Source organism: Pongo pygmaeus, chromosome 21 (assembly GCF_028885625.2).
Source record: "Pongo pygmaeus isolate AG05252 chromosome 21, NHGRI_mPonPyg2-v2.0_pri, whole genome shotgun sequence".
NCBI lineage: Eukaryota > Metazoa > Chordata > Mammalia > Primates > Hominidae > Pongo > Pongo pygmaeus.
In genome coordinates this window covers 46,457,466-46,475,094 of record NC_072394.2, presented here as the reverse complement: position 1 = coordinate 46,475,094, position 17,629 = coordinate 46,457,466, and the positions used below count along the sequence as shown (strand labels likewise).

Sequence of the window (17,629 nt, the reverse complement as noted above, 5' to 3'; positions counted from 1 at the left end):
AAAGCATCTTCATTCCAGAATGTGACAAGCACCAGTCCAGGTCCCTGCCTGCCCCCATCCAGACATCACCTGTCTTCAGCCCACAGTGACGGCCTGACCACCTCCACTTCATGGGGCGGTGGGCACCCACTGCTTACCTTCTGCGGAAACACACCTGCAATGCACCAGCGTCTTGCAAGTAGAAGGAGCCCGAGTCTTATTCCACAGAAGCCCAGGCAGCGAGAGAACGCGCCCGCGACAGCCTCTGTGCGAGTCTGCTGCATAATCAGCAGAGAAAGAGGAAAAAATGCCAGAAATAGCAAGCTTTATAAGCCCTCCTGACAACTCTTGGTCCTCTATTGGCTGGAGGCCCAGCACCCCCACCCCCCATCCCATTCGTATAAGGTGAAATGGAAAAACCTGTTATTTAACCTCTTTTATCAAAATCCATCTCCTATTCCAATTTGGGCCTGCGTGTTCGGAGCTCCTGGTGGCGGTCTCCACGCCAGGTCTCGGGGAGCAGAAGGGGAGGCAGCCCCTAAGTACAGCGCGGCTCCACGTCATTTGTGGCTTAAGAGCCTTCCCCACTCACACACGCTGCCTTGGGAGGGGTGTTGCACTGGAAGAGCCTTCGGAAGGCAAATTGGCAGCACCTGTCAATGTGTGAAACTTGCATGCCCTTTCATTCAGCAATTAGACTCCTGAGCATCCATCCTGCAGAAATACCTGTACTCAGTGCATGGATGCATGCCCAAGGAGAGAATTAGAGACAGCTAAATGTCGAAAGCCAGGGTCTGGTTGAATACATTGAAATACATCCGATGGAATGAGGAAGGTGTGTAGGTACTGACTTGGAACTGCCTGGGAGAAAAAGTCAAGGACATGGTTCCATTTTTATAAAAACAATAACGGTGTATATGTATGTGTTTGAACATGCACTATAAAAGATACCAGGCTGTTAATAGCGGTTACACTAGGGAGGAGGAGATATTTTCAGTTGCTGCTTTTTTCTTTCTTGTTTCATTTTTTTTTCTTTACCACAAGCATGTATTACATTGTAATTTACAATGAAAAAATAAGAACCTCCCTTGGTTCCTTTCCACTCTTCTGAAGCCATCAGGCCAAAGGCCAAGGTCACCCACCACAAGCCTTGATCGGGCTTGGGATAAAGCTGGCCCCAGGCACTAAGGGTTAACCAGCAGTCTCTCATTAGCTTTTGCACAAATGCAGTTAAACTAGGGCTCCATGAAGAAGGCAGACTTTGAAATAAGACAGAGCTGGGTTCGAATCCTAGCTCTGCCTGCTGGAATGGCTAACTTCCCTGAGCCTCAGTTTCTTCACCTGTAAAATGGGGATAATAGTACCTATTAAGTGTCATGTACTGTGCCGGGTGCTATTAAACTAATTTTAATTTTTTGGACATTTCAGAAGCAGCAAAGGCTGCTGAGGAGGCATCACAGAGCTGAGAGGATCCAGACTAAGCAGGAAGAGCTCTGGGGAATCATCTTATTCCTGAACACTTGTAGCAATACTAAAGTAAGTGACAGAGAGAACGGCCTGGGAATAGCAAATTTCATGTGATAAAGGGGGCTGGTGCCCAGCGTGTCTGCAGGAGGAGGGAGAGGCTGGAAGGGGGATTACAAAAGGCTCCAGAAAGGAAAAAGTCTTGCTTCCCTGCCTCTGTACCTTTTTCATGCTGTTCCCTCTGCCTGGAATGCTCTTCCCCTGACCTTCACACAGCTGACTGCTTCTCATCCTTCCAGCTCTGCTCAGAGATCTCCTTCTTCCCCAAAGAGAGCGCCTCTAATCTCACCTGCACCTGAATTACTTTGTCCATAGCACACTCCTGCAGCCAATGGTTTCTGTTCATGTGTTTGATGGCTTTTGTGTCTGTGTTTATTGTTCTTCTCTAGGCTCTGAGCTTCTTGATGGTCAGGATCGTCTGTCTTGCTCATCTCTGGGTCCTGGCTCCCAGCATGGGGCCTGACACACAGTGTATGCTCACCAAATAGAAAGTGCACACAACCCATAGATACAAGGCACATGGCACTCGTCTCAAGGCAAAAGAGAGGTGCATTTTGCACCGCGATACAAAGATGGATGAAAATTTCAGACGTACCAAAGATTTAGAAACACATACACACACACACAAAGCTGTAAGCATGCAAGAAGAAATTGTCCATGAATATTTATATAAGCTTAGGATGATAAAGAACTTTCTAGGCTCAAATTCATGTGGACAAGGATATTTATTGCATCATTATTTATAAGAAGATGAAAATGACAATAAAGTGCATTGATAGAGGATTGGATAAATAAATCATGGCTCTCCACAGAATGGAATACTATGCGGCCTTGATGGCCGCATGATCAACAAATGATGGGCATTTGTTGATGTTGCAAGAAGCCATGTTGCTTGTTGAATGTTAAACTTGTTCATCAGAAACAAGAGATAAGTGAAAGGTATAATTGATTGTCAGAGAGAAAACACAAAGGTAAAAATCTTTCAAGTCTCATTTATTTATTCATTCACTCAAAAAACTTTTTTTTGTTGTTCCGTCTGCCTCCTCCCTACTTCACATAGGTCATAATTCCAGAAGCTGGAGCAACGTGTGATCAGGACACTGCCCCCGTCCTCATAGGAAGCCCAGCTTACACACAGAGGTGAGTATGATATAAGGGAGACAGTGCCCACGGGTAAGGGTCTCAGGGTGGTCACCTGGGCGAGGGCCTCATGAAAAAGGTATCAGTCAAGCTGAGATTTGGACAAGGGGCAGAGTTTGAGTACACAGAGAAGGAATGAGGCATTTTAAAAGGCAGAAGCTGGGTGATACCAGACAAGCACAGAAAGCCCCTGCATTCTTCATCAAATGCTTACTGAACCCCACCATCTGTAGGAGAGGGAGTTTACAGGAGCTAAGCCGAGGCCCAGATTCTGGACTGAATTCTGCCAAATGTACTGAGAGGAGGCATTTGGGGTTGTGATCGTACCATCCACAGGTGTGCAGGTGAGAAAGCATCCTCCCAACCCTGACTCATGCACCCCGAGAGCACCAGCCCCACAGAGAAGGCAGGGCTGGGGCAGGTGCACCTGCCTGGCAGGTTGGATGACTGAGGCTTAGCAAGGCAAATCCCAGGGTGTGAGACCGGATTCCAGGTGCAGTGCTCTTGGCTTTGCAATAAATATTCAGGTGGAGGTATTTAATGTGGGTTGGAGGGGGTCCCATCGCTGTGGCCCCTCTGCTCAGCTCCTTCTGGGGTGGAGACAAGAAGGGCCTCTGCACCATGAAGAAACTCGGCATTTTTTTAGTTCTTTTTTAATTTTTCAGATTCTGAGGCAACGTGATGGTTATGGTTCAAAACAAAGAGAGATGACTCAGCTTCCTGTGGAGAAGCTGCAGCCTTTTGGAAATGATCTTTCAGTTTTAATGCTTCTCTCTTCTTATCCACGGAGGCAGCTTGTCCAAGCTGCTTGTTTTCTTTTTTCTCTTATTTATTTATTTATTTATTGAGACAGGGTCTCCCTCTATTGTCCAGGCTGCAGTGCAGTAGCGTGATCATAACTTACTGCAGCCTTGAATTCCTGGGCTCGAGAGATCTTCCTGCTTCGGCCTCCCGAGTAGCTGGGACTACAGGCATGTGCCACCACACCCTGCTAATTTTTGTGTTTTTCCTTTTTTTGTAAAAATAGAGTCTCACTATGTTGCCTAGGCTGGTCTCTAATTCCTGTCCTAAAGCAATCCTCCCGTCTTGGCCTCCAAAAGTGCTGGGATGACAGGCATGAGCTATGGTGTTACTTGTTTCCTTGTTGTTCAGCTGTTCCCAGGGTGAGGGGCAGGGACAATGGCCAGGCTCTGTGGCCAGAATGCCTGGGTTTGAATCCTGGCTGTACCCTTAGATCTTGGCCAAACTTAGATCCTCTCTGAGCCTCCGTTTACTAATGTTAAGATGGGAATAACAGTTCCCTCCTGGTGGGGTTTTTGTGCAAAGCAGCTGTCATCGATGGAAAGTGCCTGGTCTGGTCCATAAATATCACTGTTAATAACCAACAGCCACCATGCTGAGGTTCTACCGTGCTTTGATGATCTCATTTAATCCTCACACCTGCACGAAACAAGTTCCCATTTTACAGACGAGGAAGTTGAGGCTCACAGCAAGGAGTCCACTTCCATCTTCTTATTCATGAGGGTCAATGCACACAGCCCAGGCAAACTCACAATTGAATCATTATAAGCTTTGTCCTTTGATTTTCACTACAGTAGCAACCAAGCCCATATCAGCCCCTTGCTGTCTTTATTCACAAAATGGGGACAAATCTTCTGAGATTGCTGAGATGTTCCAGCCAAGGTTTACCAAAAACAATTCTGTGAAGGACTCAGGAACCTTCCATAGTATCATATCATTCCTTCCTCCGGGGCAAGGAGGAACTCACAGAGCTGAGCTCTTCCTGCGCAACATCCCAAGGAGAGGCCAGAAGGGAGTCAGAAAACCCCCTCAAGTCAATAGAAAACACCAAAGCTGAGAGGGTGTGAGCTTACGCAAATAAAAAGAACAGGGCTTTAGGCCAGGTACAGTGGCTCTCGCCTGTAATCCCAACACTTTGGGAGGCCGAAGTGGGTGGATCACATGACGTCAGGAGTTCAAGACCAGCCTGGCTAACATGGTGATACTCCATCTCTACTAAAAATACGAAAATTAGCCAGGTGTGGTGGCACATGCCTGTCAACCCAGCTACTCAGGAGGCTGAGGCAGAAGCATCACTTGATCCTGGGAGGCAGAGGTTGCAGTGAGCCGAGATCGCGCCATTGTACTCCAGCCTGGGCAACAAGAGCGAAATTCTGTCTCAAAAAATACTCAAAAAAAAAAAAAAAAAAAAAAAGGCTTTAAAATCACCTATTATCCAAATGGCCACCCTGCACCATGATATTAACACGGGGACTCTCGAACCTTTGTCCTAGAACCAAATTTTTTTCTTAAATGCAGTGCAGGTGAACATAAGGTAACCCACAACAGCCCAAACCCAAGCTTCCACGACCCCTTCCCTCACATCACCCTGAAGCATATGCTGACAGAGCAACCTTAATAGTAACTGACTAATTTTAAACCCTGTGATTACCAGGGTTGATTTCCATGGAACCTTCCTTTCACAGTACTGAGAACCTCTCATGAGCAGTAATTGCCAAGTTCAATTTTAGCTCTGTCATGCCCAACCATCAATGCTAACTAAGGCAGCTGCTTCATCGCCAGGTAAGCTGGTAATGAAGTCAGCTTCACAGCTTAATTTCACAATATTGTGATGCCCCCGTCAGCACCTGTTAAGTGCTGAGAAGCTGCAAGCTTCTATTAAACAAATCTCACCCAAGGGAAGTGACTAAAGCCGCTTTGCGCTTCTAAGGTGCCCTGGTCTACATCCTCACGCCCACTGCGATTTTGTGTTTGCTTAATCCCATGTGCCTCCTCTCTGCAAAGCACTGACCACTAAAGTGCCACACTCCTAGGGTGCCCTGATTGCTGCCTCAACCTCTGCAGTCACCTCTCCTTCCCCCTCCATCCCTGCGACTCTGGCTCAGCCTTTCACCCTTCTGGCCTGGATCCCCATAGCAGCCCCTTAGCTCACCCTCCCCCATTTATTTTCCAGGCCAATTAGTAGAGTTTTCTTGGGGAAAAAAAAAAAGTTGCCGGGTGCGATTGCTCACACCTGTAATCCCAGCAATTTGTGAGGCCAAGATGGGAGGATTGCTTGAGATCAGGAATTCAAGAGCAGCCTGGGCAATGTTATCAAGACCTACCTCTGAAAAACAGACAAAAAAAAAAAAAAAAAAAGCTAGCTGTGCATGGTGGCGCATGCCTGTAATCCCAGCTACTCAGGAGCCTCATGCAGGAGGATCACTTGAGCCCAGGAGTTCAAGGCTGCAGTGACCTATAATCATGCCACTACACTTCAGTCTGGGTGACAGAGTAGGACACCAACTCTTCAAAAAAAAAAAAAGTGACATCCCACCATTTAAAATCCTTCAATGGCCCCACTGTCCTCAAGGTAGAAAGTCTTCACATTGTGTTTTCTTTTAAGGTTCCTGATTGAGCTCTGCACCAAGCTCCTAGACCCAATGCCCCATCCCTCAGCCACACTGTCCCAGGGACTTGCCTGCAATACCCCAAGCCCCATACACCCCTGAACTGCACTATCCAGGTGAACAAGTCCCATGACTTCATTTTCCCTAAGGAAAAATGTCTCATACAGGGCGTGACTCCCTGCCCCTTAACTATAGAAGGAAACCTCTGCAGCATATCTGAGCATTTCCCTGTGGTCACGCAGTAGCAGCACTGACTGAATCACATAAGCACCCCATAAGACACTCTTGGGGTGCTTAGTAAGCATCTACTCTGTGCCAGGCACTGGTACTTTCTGTCACCTCTTTAATCCTTAGACAATCTAGCAAAACGAAATGAGTTGTTTTTCTTTTTGGGTGTGCCAACAGGCTCAGAGAAGTTAAGTAAGCTCTTGAGGCCACACAGCTTCTAAGCTGCAGGGTCAGTTTAAACTCATGTCTGACTATACGAATGGTCTCACCAAATGAACCCTCACTTATCTTCCAACCTCACCGCACGTATTCATTTGTGGGACTTACACAATGCCATATTCCAGCCTCATTTTGTTAAAATGCCTCACTAGTCTTGGCATCCGTCCTATTCTTATACAGTTCCCATCCCCTCCCCATGGCTGGGTTCTGGCAGCAGAACTGTACTTTGAGTGCAGTGGAGCATGCTTGGGCTGACTTTGGGCTAACTTCAGCTTTTGCCCAGAAATTGGCAGAAGCTAGACCAAGGTTTTGTCCTTTCTTCTTACTCAACTCCTCCAGTCCTAATATGATGAAATCCCTATGCAAACCTTACCACAAATTAAGTAGATGCAATTATTATCCCCATTTTACAGAAGAGGAAACTGAGGCACAGAGAGGTTAAATAACTTACTAGATGTGCACAGCTAGTAACTGTCACAGACAGAATTGGAACTAAGGTCTTAGGACCTAACATGCCTGCCCAGCACCACTATGCTACGTTGTCCCTGAGTCACTGATCTCCTCATTTTACAGATAAGGACACTGGGGCTCCAAGAGACAAGGGGGTTACCCAAGCTGGGGCTTTGGCATCCTGTCTGGACAGCTGCAGATGCAGGTGAAGCCAGCGACTCCAGGAAGCTCCACCCTCAACTTCCAGCTAAGGCAAGACCATGCTTCTAGAAGCGAGGGCACCTGTCCACTCCTGCCAGAGCTGCACAAGGAGGCCATAAGGCAGAAACACAAGGGCTGGAAAACCCCCCTGGCTTTCAAAGCTGCCTCAGATGCCCCTCCACCACCCCTGGACCCATTGTGCTGGGGGCAGGCGTCACAGACCAGTCACCCCCTCAATGCAGGGAGCGACAAATGTTCTTTGCCTGCCATGTGGTGGCTGGGCCTCCAGTTCAGCTAAAGCCAGTGTGGAAATAAGTCCTGGGGCATGAAGATGCAGGTTCGAATCCCAGCTCTGTCAAATACTAGCTGTGAACCCCGGGTAAAGAGCTGAGGCTCTCCATAAAGTGGGGTATTAATGCCACCACCTAGCTGGCCATCTGAAGACCGAAGGCGCTCACAGGCTCAGTGCCCTCCCTCTCAGAGTAGATTTGCTGCCATTTCAGTGCCCACATCCAGCAGCATCCTGATAACTCATCAGGACATGGGGCGGGAGCCAGGATTGCTTCAACTTATCTCATTTGAGACATGCTTTCCGGGACAAGCATTTTACTATTAAGTAATAATAAAATCTGAGGTTGAATGGAAACCCAAAGTCAGGACTGAACTTCTCAGTCCTACCTCAGGCAGGAGGGGAGGACTAAGGGGTCCCGGTGGGTCATCCCACAGCGGGTGGAATTGTGAGTGGGGCCCACATCTGTGCCAGGCCCTTCTCCTGGCCATCACTGGGACAGGCTGCCAGTCCACGTGACATATCCCGGTTGCCATGGTTTCTGTTTATTCTGGGGAAGAAAGTTCCACTGACATGGGTCCTGGTAAGAGGAGAGTTTGCTTCACTCCACCGTGCAGTCACTGGGGTCCCCGCATTGTCCACAAGCATTAGACTGAAGGTGCTGAGGTTAACAGCCCTCAAAGCTTCCTCTTCACCTGACCCAGGGAGGATGGGAGCTGGCCCTATTTCCAGGTGAGAAAACGGAGGCTCAGGACTGGGCAGCTACTTGCACGGTTTCATGGAGATATTGGCAAGAAGCAGGAACCCACACTCCAGACTCCTCCCATTTTTCCAATCTGTGCTGGTTCACTTATGATCATTATTCTGGCACCCAGTGATGCCAGGCCTTTTCCACAACCACAGCCCCTGATCTGCTTTCAGAGAAGCTGTTGAAGGCTCCAGGGACATCAAAGGCTGCTTATGGGACTGGGCAGGCAGCTCTGCATGGGGACTCGACGCTGCAGTCGCCCCCAGGATGGCCCTCCCAGCCCTGCACATGGATGTAGAGGCTGGCTTAGGGTTGGAGACCTGGGGTGTGGCTGGGGAGGGTCCCCAAGTCATTCCTCTGTGCACCCTCCCTACGGGCCTCCCCAACATCTGATCACCTCATTCTCAGTCCGTGGTTCAAAGACCACCAGCCAGCAGGACTGAGTACAAAACCCCTCACTTCCCTCACACAGCAGTCCTCCCAAATCCTCTGCTACTGACCCCTTTCTTGCTTCCTCCTCCCCCTTCCTCAAACTGAACTCTGTGCCCACAACACCCTTCCCAATGCTCAAATCCCTCCTGGGTCTCCTCTCCCAGCCCACAAAACCCAGGAGCTGCCCGTGGGAAGGTATCAGCCACTTCCCTCCTGAGACTGCATCGCACGGGAATGCTCAAGCGACCTTTGCGAACCAGAAGTTCCTTTCCCAGCCCAAGGTTGCCGACACTTAAAAGAAACTGGCACTTTCTTGGAGTGGTCAAGTGTGCCAGGCCCCTCCTTCCACAGGACCTTTGCACGTGCTCTTCCCTGTCTGGAATGCTTCCCCCGTGGCCATCATCTAGCAAGTCCTAGTCTTCCCACAGTCCCCCCAGTGCTCTCTGTTGCCTGGTCTCCCAGCCCTGTGTGGCTCTCCTTCATCACACCTGTTCTGCTTTAGTTATGTTTCATCATGTGATTATTCACTGGCTAGACTAGAGGCCACGTGCCCACAGCACGAGGCCTGTCTTGTTCACCCCAGAGTCCCCTGCCACAGTGCCTGGCACACAGCAGGGACTCGATGAATGTCTGCTGTCTGAAGAGTGGGGGCAGCTGTGTAGATTACAAAGATGACCACTAATCATAATCATAGCCTCTTGTCCTGCACGCATGCCCTCGGCACCGTGAGGCTGCCACTCCTCTCATCATCTCTCTCTTTATGCTTTGAATGTGGGCTTGGCCATACGCTTGTATTTGACAAATGGGACAACAACAAATGTGACACAAGCAGAGGCTTGAAAAGCACCAGGACACTGGGGTTTGTTCTCTCTTGATGCACCAGGGAGCCTGGGAGCCCCAGGTGCACATGCCCGAGCTAGCCTGCTGGAGGACAGGAGGTCATGCGGGGAGCTGAGCCAACAACCAGCCAGCCCCCAGCCAGCAGCATGCAAACTGCCAGCCGCACAAGGGAGGCTGTCCTAGATCACCCAGCTCCCAGGCCACTGGCCAACTGACCACGATGCAGGGAGGGAGAACCTGTAGAGACAACCAGCCTAGCCAGGAAGCCTTGCAGCCAACCCATGGAATCATGAGCTTAATGAAATGGTTATTGTTTTAAGCCATTAATTCTGGTGGCTTACTGTGAAGCAATACACAACCAATACAGGAGCTAATAGAAGAGCATTTGCGCTGATACGCTCACAGCCAAAGAACATGTGTCTGGTCTACTCAGCATCAAGTTGAAAACAACAAAGCCTCTTGGGGGCTGGGAAGCAGCTGGGATCAGGAAAGTTCAGACCCTGAGTTTGAGCCTGCTGGCCTATGACATTGCCTTGAGCTGGGACAAGGTGGGCACTCACCTCTGTGAGTAGATCTGCCTGTCTCTACCAGTGGGAAGGACAATACGCCATGCCAAGCCTTCTCGGGTTGATGGTCTGAGTCTCAATGAGGAACACATGAAAGGGTCTCCAAAAGGAAGCTAAAGACCCCTGTGCATGCAAGAATATGTGGTGCAGAATAAAGACCATGACTTCAGAGCTAGACAGATTCACGTTCATGATCCACTCTGCTTCTTTTTTTTTTTTTTTTTTTTTGAGATGGAGTTTCACTCTTGTTGCCCAGGCTGGAGTGCAATGGCATGATCTTGGCTCACTGCAACCTCCTCCTCCTGGGTTCAAGCAATTATCCTGCCTCAGCCTCCTGAGTAGCTAGGATTACAGGCGCTTGCCACCACACCCAGCTAATTTTTTGTATTTTTAGGACAGGGTTTCACCATGTTGTCGAGGCTGGTCTCGAACTCCTGACCTCAGGTGATCCACCTGCCTCAGCCTCCCAAAGCGCTGGGATTACAAGCACGAGCCACCCCACCCGGCAGATCCACTCTGCTTCTTACAGGCTGTGTGACCTTGGGCAAGTTTCTCTGAGCTTCAGGTATCCCATTTGTGACATGGTAATAGTAATACATAATTTGCAGGGCTGTTGTAGGGGTTAAATAAGATAGTACACAAAAGACACCTAGCACAGTGCTTGGCACATAGTAGGTATTCACTAAACAGTAGTTCCTCCTTGTCCCCGCCCCATCTCCACTGGTACCTTTCATTCGACCATCTTATCCCCACATCGCAGCTTAGCACTAACAGTTTCCATGTTTGATATCAGCATATCGTGCCAGGTTCCAAGCTGTGACTATAGCTTATATAACATCCTACGCAGGAGAGGCTTACAGGGAAGATGGCGGAGAAAGAGTTGGATGTTCCCAGCTTTGACTGGGAGAGAAAACTCAGGCCACAGAGGTGGGGACAGAGCGAAGAAGACTGAAGATAATTCAGAACCAAATCCTCCCCACAAGGTCCTGACGCACCCCAAGCCCAATCTGTCTTCATCTGGGATAATGATTTGTGCTCCTTCCTCCATTCACCCGCAAGGCACCAGCGCACAGAATGGGGCTGGCTGCACGGGAAGGGTAGAGAAGGAAGGCTCACCACAGTGGCCAGACACCCAGCTGTCACCAAGATTCCTGGACGGAGCATGACTCCAGGGACGCTGTTGGCAGCTTAGCCTGGCCTCTGCCCCACAAAACACTTACAGGAAAAATAGATGACCCCTGTCCGGAGTGGCCCAAATGTCCAAAAAATGGTCTACAGAAACGGTCCAGGATGGACTCCACCCACCCCAACACACACCCCCACATACACACGCACACACACACACACACATACACACACACACACACACACACACACACACACAGATGAAGTCTGAATCCAGGGAGGGTGGACAATGTGGAGAAGCTGGCTCAGAGTTGGGGTGGGAAGGGGGTCCCAGGGCAGACAGCATGACACTGCACCATCACGCCTGCCCCAAAGCCCTCCATGGCTCCCCATATAGAATCCAAACCCCAGAGCCTGGCAGTCAGTGTCCTCCCAGCCCCCTCTATACGAGCCTCTGCCCATCCAGTCAGGTCTGCAGTAATTCCCAAGCCTCCAGCTCCCCTCCCCTTTCCACACACCCCCTCCCTATGTGGTGTGGTCCCTTAGGAAGAGAAAGTATGTTCCTGGCAAGCAGCCTTGGGTTCCAATCCCATTGTGACCCCGGCCCAGTGCCCTCACCTCTCAAGCCTCAGCTCGTCACCTGCACGGTGGAGGTGGCTTTCTAAATAGGATTGTTGTGAAGATTAAATAAATAACGTAAGTGAAATACCCATCCTGTGATGGATGCTAAATAAATGCCTCTGCCCTTCCCCATTCCTCTATGTTCTCCTCCTACGCTTCTTGGAGGTCCCACCTAAAGGTTCCTTCTGCCAGGAAACCCTCCCTGAACACTGCAGGCCTCAGGGGTAATCTCTGCCATTTCTGACTGAGGGCAGGTCTCTCTCTCTCTCTCTCTCTCTCCTTACCTTGGGCTCTGAAATAAGAGCTGCCTCTTCCTGTGCAGACCCTCCCCCCATCCCCACCCTCAGCTTCCATCACAGCCTGAGGACCAGAACAATGGACCAACCAAACCATCACCTTGTGAACCTGCAGCACACGCAGCTCCCAGAGAGGAGAGGCGGCCACCCCAGGGGACACAGCAGAGTCCACACCGGAGCCCAAGTCCTGCCTCCCAGTCCACCCTCCTCAAGGCCATCCTCAGGCAAAGATACTGTGACTGGATGACCACGAGTTCCACCCAGAACCCCTCTTTCAGGCTGTGCACCCACTCCCCGGGGGCTGAGTGCTGACTCCCACAGCTGCCCACAGCTGCTCCCTCTGGAGAAATACCTGCTGGGAGGTAGCACAGGAGGCATGATACCTCTCCCCCTCCTGGGCAGCCCATGGCCAATGACTAATTGACATGTGGGCTGTAGAGGCGCCACCCCAGCCTCCAGGTGGGACCCGCTTTCTCGTAAAATTCCTGCTCCAGGGCTTTCCCCCTTTCTTCTGCGAGCACTCCCCACCGAACCTCTCACACAAGAACCCTCGTCTCAGGCTCTCTTTCTAGAATCTTAGCCTAACACAAACGCCTTGATTCTCAAAGCATGGCCCCCTGAGCAACAACATCTAGCCCTTGTTAGAAATGCCAGATCTCTGGACCCGCCCCAGACCTACTGAATCAGAATCTGCATTCTCACGAGACCCTCATGTGATTCAGGTGCTCTTCAGTTTCAGATGCGCTGGCTTGAGGTAGGCAGTCACCAGCCCTCTGTGGGGATCAGCCAACTAGCCTGGGTATTAACCAAACCAACCCCTCTGTCATGGCAATTGTATTGCTAATGTGCATGTTATCTGCTATGGTCTGAATGCTATGGTCCCCCCAAAATTCACATGTTGAAATCCTGATGGTATCGCAGAGCCCTCCTGATGAGGATCAGTGCCTTTATAACCAAGAGCCCAGAGAGCTAGCTGGCCCCCTCCACCATGTGAAGCCAGAGTGAAACAAGGGCTATCTATGAGGAAGTGGGCTGTCATCAGACACCAGACTTGCCATGCCTTGATCTTGGACTTCCCAGCCTCCAGAACTGTGAGAAATAATAAATAAATACCAGTCTCTGGTATTATGTTACCTGAGCCCCAGTGAGCTGAAACATTATCCAAACTTGACCATCAGCTACAGAAATGAGCCAGGTAACGGAGACATTCACCACCTGTGGGGGTCAACGTGGTCCCCTTTGCTCCAGGTGAGTGTGATCTCCAACTTTACCCAGGTAGAAGCTTCTCACCCTTCTGGTTTGAGCTCTAGACTCTAGTGACCTTACTTGGTCACTAGAATTCTGTTTCTCTTTGGTGCCCCAGCGTCTGCATTAGTCAATTACAGCCTTTGCCTCCACTTCCTTCTTGAAGGGACTTTGCCCCTGCCACCAGACAGCTAGGAAAGGTTCCCCAAAAGCAACCCCGGGGAAGGTGTCAGAAAGAGGGGCAGATGAGATTTGTCCAGGCCCCTGAAGGATGCACGGAGGGGAGCAAGGCCCACTGATGTCTCTGCTTAAAGGAAGAAGCCGCTGACCTGCCCTCAGTCAGAAATGGCAGGGAGGGCAGCAACCCCTCTCTAACCCCTTGCCTTCACCCAACCCAGGGTGTGGGCCCCCAATCCTGGTGTGAGCCCCTCAAAGCCCCTCCGAGGGGATGTCCATGACCTTTGCAAAACTAAATGCAATAACCAAGTCCTATGTGCAGAGAAGACCCCAGGGCCAGCCCCGAAGGCTGCAATAATCCAGACGTGTGTTTGGACAGGAGGCACCCTGCAAAGCTCCGTCAACTCTGCCTGTCGCCTGAGGAGGGAAGCGGTTCACCTTTTGCTAATCGTCCTAATTCATTTTTTATTACTAACTTTCCTGTTTTCTATTTGCTGTCTGATTGAAGATATTACCGAAGGCATTTAAACAGCATCAGACCATACCACAATGGCAAACATAACTCTCTTTATTGAAATCTGCATTAATATACATATAAGTCCCCGATCACAAAGACCTCAGGGTCCACATGCTAGACCCTAAATGAAGGCAGATTTGGCAAGAGGTATATACACAATGGAAGAGTGTTCAGAAGGTAATAAGCTGTGCCAGGAGGGCAGGATAAAATGGGCACTTTCTCATGCTTCTGGTGAGTGGGGATGACCCTTTTGGAAAATGACAGGTCAGCAGGAATCAGGAGGCATAAAAATGCTCACTCTTTTTTGACCCAGAAATTTTACTTCCTGAGTCTTCTTTGATACCCCACTCTCCACCATACCCCAGATCCAACTCATCCCCAAACTGCATACATCTTCCCTCCTGTTACCTCCCACACCCTTACTTCTCTTCATTTCCACTCCACCACCACAGTCCAAGCCAGAGTGGACCAACAGAACTTTCTGCAGGGATGGAAATGTCTGTATCTGCGCTGCCCAATAGGGGCTAAAATACCCATCTGTGGCTAGCGAGTACAAGAAATATGGCTAGTGTGAATGAACTAAATTTTCTTTTATTTTCCTATATTTTAAATGAAAAGAGCCACACGTGGCTACTGGCTACCTTATTGGATATAGCATGGCCACAAGCCATCATCAGTTCTCCCCTGAGCCACAGGCACCACCTCCCAACTATTCTCCTGCCTCCACTCTTGCCCCGTCCAATATTTTCCCCCACAGAACAACTGCAAAGATTCTTCTAAAACGCAGCACACCTCCACGACTCCCACTGCTCTTAAGTCAATGTCCAAGCACCTAGACACAGCCTCTGAAGCCCATGTCTCCGGTGGACACTGGGCGGCCCAGCCCCAGGGAGCCCACAGTGTCAGAGATGCTGGATGGGAAGGGCAGTAGCACAGGGGAGGATAGCAGTGAAGGCCTCCAGGAGGGGGTGGCGCTTGAGCAGAAATTTAACAGACGTGTATGTTTAGCGAGGCGTGGTGGCACATGCCTGTAGTCCCAGCTACTTGGGAGGCCGAGGTGGGAGGATCACTTGAGCCCAGGAGTTGGAGACCAGCCTGGGCAACATGGTGAGACCCCTTGTCAAAAAATTTAAAAATTATCAGGTGTGGTGGCATGTGCCTGAAGTCCCAGCTACTCAGGAGGCTGAGGCAGGAGGATCGCTTGAGCCCAGTAGGTCGAGGCTGCAGTGAGCCATGTTTGTACCACTGCACTCCAGCCCGGGCAATAGAGCAAGCCTCTGTCTTTTAAAGAAAAAAAAAAAAGATGTATGTGTAGGAGTTTGCCTGGTGGATGGGAAACACTAAAACCAGAGGCCTGGCAGTCAGAGTTGCTCTGAAGCCTCCACCCATGAGCAAACGACAGAGATTCCCCACACTTCCAAAGCCAATATTCTAGTGAAGGGGATAGAGGAGGGAGGAGAGAAGGACATAAACAATAAACATCAGGAATAGGTAGAAAGGAATGGGTAAGGGGCTTCCAGTGAACCATGGTAGGGCAGTGCAGTTTGCAAGCCTTAAGTATTAAGAAGGCAAAGTGTCAAACACTGCCCTTGAATCTGCACTGTGGGATCATAGCAGGTGATTTCCCTCATTTCCTAAACTTTTTGGCAGGTAACATAGTGTTCATAATTTACAGTTTAATTTTTTTAAAAAAGAAGAGTGATAACTTTAGGAGAGAAGCAACCAAAAAGTCCTGCTTGCTCAACAGAAACATTCCCATGAGCTGAAGAGAGATTTTATTATCTCTGAAGGCCAGGCCAACTGTGCCCCAGATACCCCAGCCCAAGCAACTGGGAGTGACGCCTCCCTCCTGACAAAGGCAAGGTCATCATTCCCAGGGAGATGGGAAGGGGGCAAAACAGGGGCTGCATCTGCCAGCCTTGCCCCAAAAGGTCAAGCATTGATTAAAAGCCATGAGGACAAGGATTTCAAACATCATCTCTCTTGAGTCATATCTCAACTTTCCTCCTTGGGCTCAGCTAGAGATGGGCCTGGCATGTTTCTACAAGGAGAATTATAGAATTCACATGGATTAACACTTGCAGGCCCCAAACACTGTGTCCCTCACATATATGTGTTTAATCCTCCTGGCAACAACATATAAACAGGGTAAGTGAGGCCCAGAGAGGGTGAGTGGATTATTCTTAGAAACACAGCCTGGGCTATGTTACAATGGTCATCTCTGAAAAATATAAGCTGCCTCATTCATTCGTTCAATCTTTCAACAGCTTTTTACTGAGCACCTACTATAGATCAGACACCATGGGGACGCAATGGTAAACAAAATAAGCATGAGCCTATTGCTTCTTAAAGTTTATTATCCTGAAGGGGAAGCAACCAAGTAATTTCACAGATATATGATACCAGGAAGAAAAATACTCAGAAGCAGCTGGGCGCGTTGGCTCACGTCTGTAATCCCAGCACTTTGGGAGGCCGAGGCGGGTGGATCATGAGGTCAGGAGATTGACACCATCCTGGCCAACATGGTGAAACCCCGTCTCTACTAAAAATACAAAAAGTAGCCGGGCATGGTGGTGTGTGCCTGTAATCCCAGCTACTCGGGAGGCTGAGGTAGGAGAATCACTTGAACCTGGGAGGTGAAGTTTGCAGTGAGCTGAGATTGCACCACTGCCCTCCAACCTGGGCAACAGAGCGAGACTCCATCTCAAAAAAATAAAGAAACAAATAAAAAATTAAAAAATTAAAATACTCAGAGGCTATGGTAGACAAAAAGAAAGACAACTGCACAGATGAGCAGATCAGACTCTGGGAAGATGAGGATGAAGCTGAGGTCAGAGGCTGGGCAGGAGCCAGCCATGTAAAGAATGAGGGCAAGAACATTCCAGGCAAAAGGGAACAGCATGTGCAAAGCCCCTCAAGTGCAAAAGAACAGGGTTGGGGGGGGGGGGTCTGAGAAATAGCAAGAAGTCCAGGTGACTGGAATGGAGTCACTGAGGGGGACTGACTCTGACTTTGCTCATCACCATGTCCCCAGCATGAAGCCTGGTTCCTGGAACAGAGGCTGGAAATGCAGGCAGAGGTGAGCTCACGTGAGGACTTATGGGCCAAAGAAGAAGTTAGATGTTATCTACTCACCAGGGCAAGGCACTGGAAGGCTTTAAGCAGAAACCTAAGAAGATGTGATTTAGGTTTGTAAGAGTTCATCAAGCTACAACAGAAAGCCATTGAGCAGCTTTGTGGGGTTTTTTTTCCCTGGTTTTTTTTGTTTGTTTGTTTGTTTGTTTTTGAGACAGGGTCTCACTCTGTCGCCCAGATTGGAGTGCAGTGGAATGATCTCAGCTCACTGCAACCTCCGCCTCCAGGGTTCAAGTGATTCTCCTGCCTCAGCCTCCCAAGTAGTTGAGATTACAGGCACGAGACACCATGCCTATTTTTTGGGGGGTTTTGGTGGTTTTTTTTGTTTGTTTTTGTTTTTTTTTTTTTTTTCATATTTTTAGTAGAGACGGGGTTTCACCATGTTGGCCAGGCTGGTCTTGAACTCCTGACCTCGAATGATCCACCCGCCTCTGCCTCCCAAAGTGCTGGGATTACAGGCGTGAGCCACCATGCCCGGCCCCATTGA

The 17,629-nt window shown here is 49.5% G+C and overlaps 1 protein-coding gene across 5 annotated transcripts in view; it reads right to left on the bottom strand.

Moving 5' to 3' along the window:
* TOX2 (TOX high mobility group box family member 2) overlaps positions 1-17,629 on the bottom strand; it is a 155,246-nt gene that overhangs the window by 123,642 nt on the left and 13,975 nt on the right. Inside the window, exon 1 of one of the 5 annotated variants that reach the window (XM_054467710.2) lies at positions 138-283. The exons of the other annotated variants lie outside the window; for them this stretch is intronic. Within the exon in view, the coding sequence (XP_054323685.1) occupies positions 138-263 (126 nt within the window). The 5' untranslated portion in view covers positions 264-283. Of the gene's footprint in view, positions 1-137; positions 284-17,629 lie in introns of those variants that run through there. 5 annotated transcript variants of the gene reach the window in all.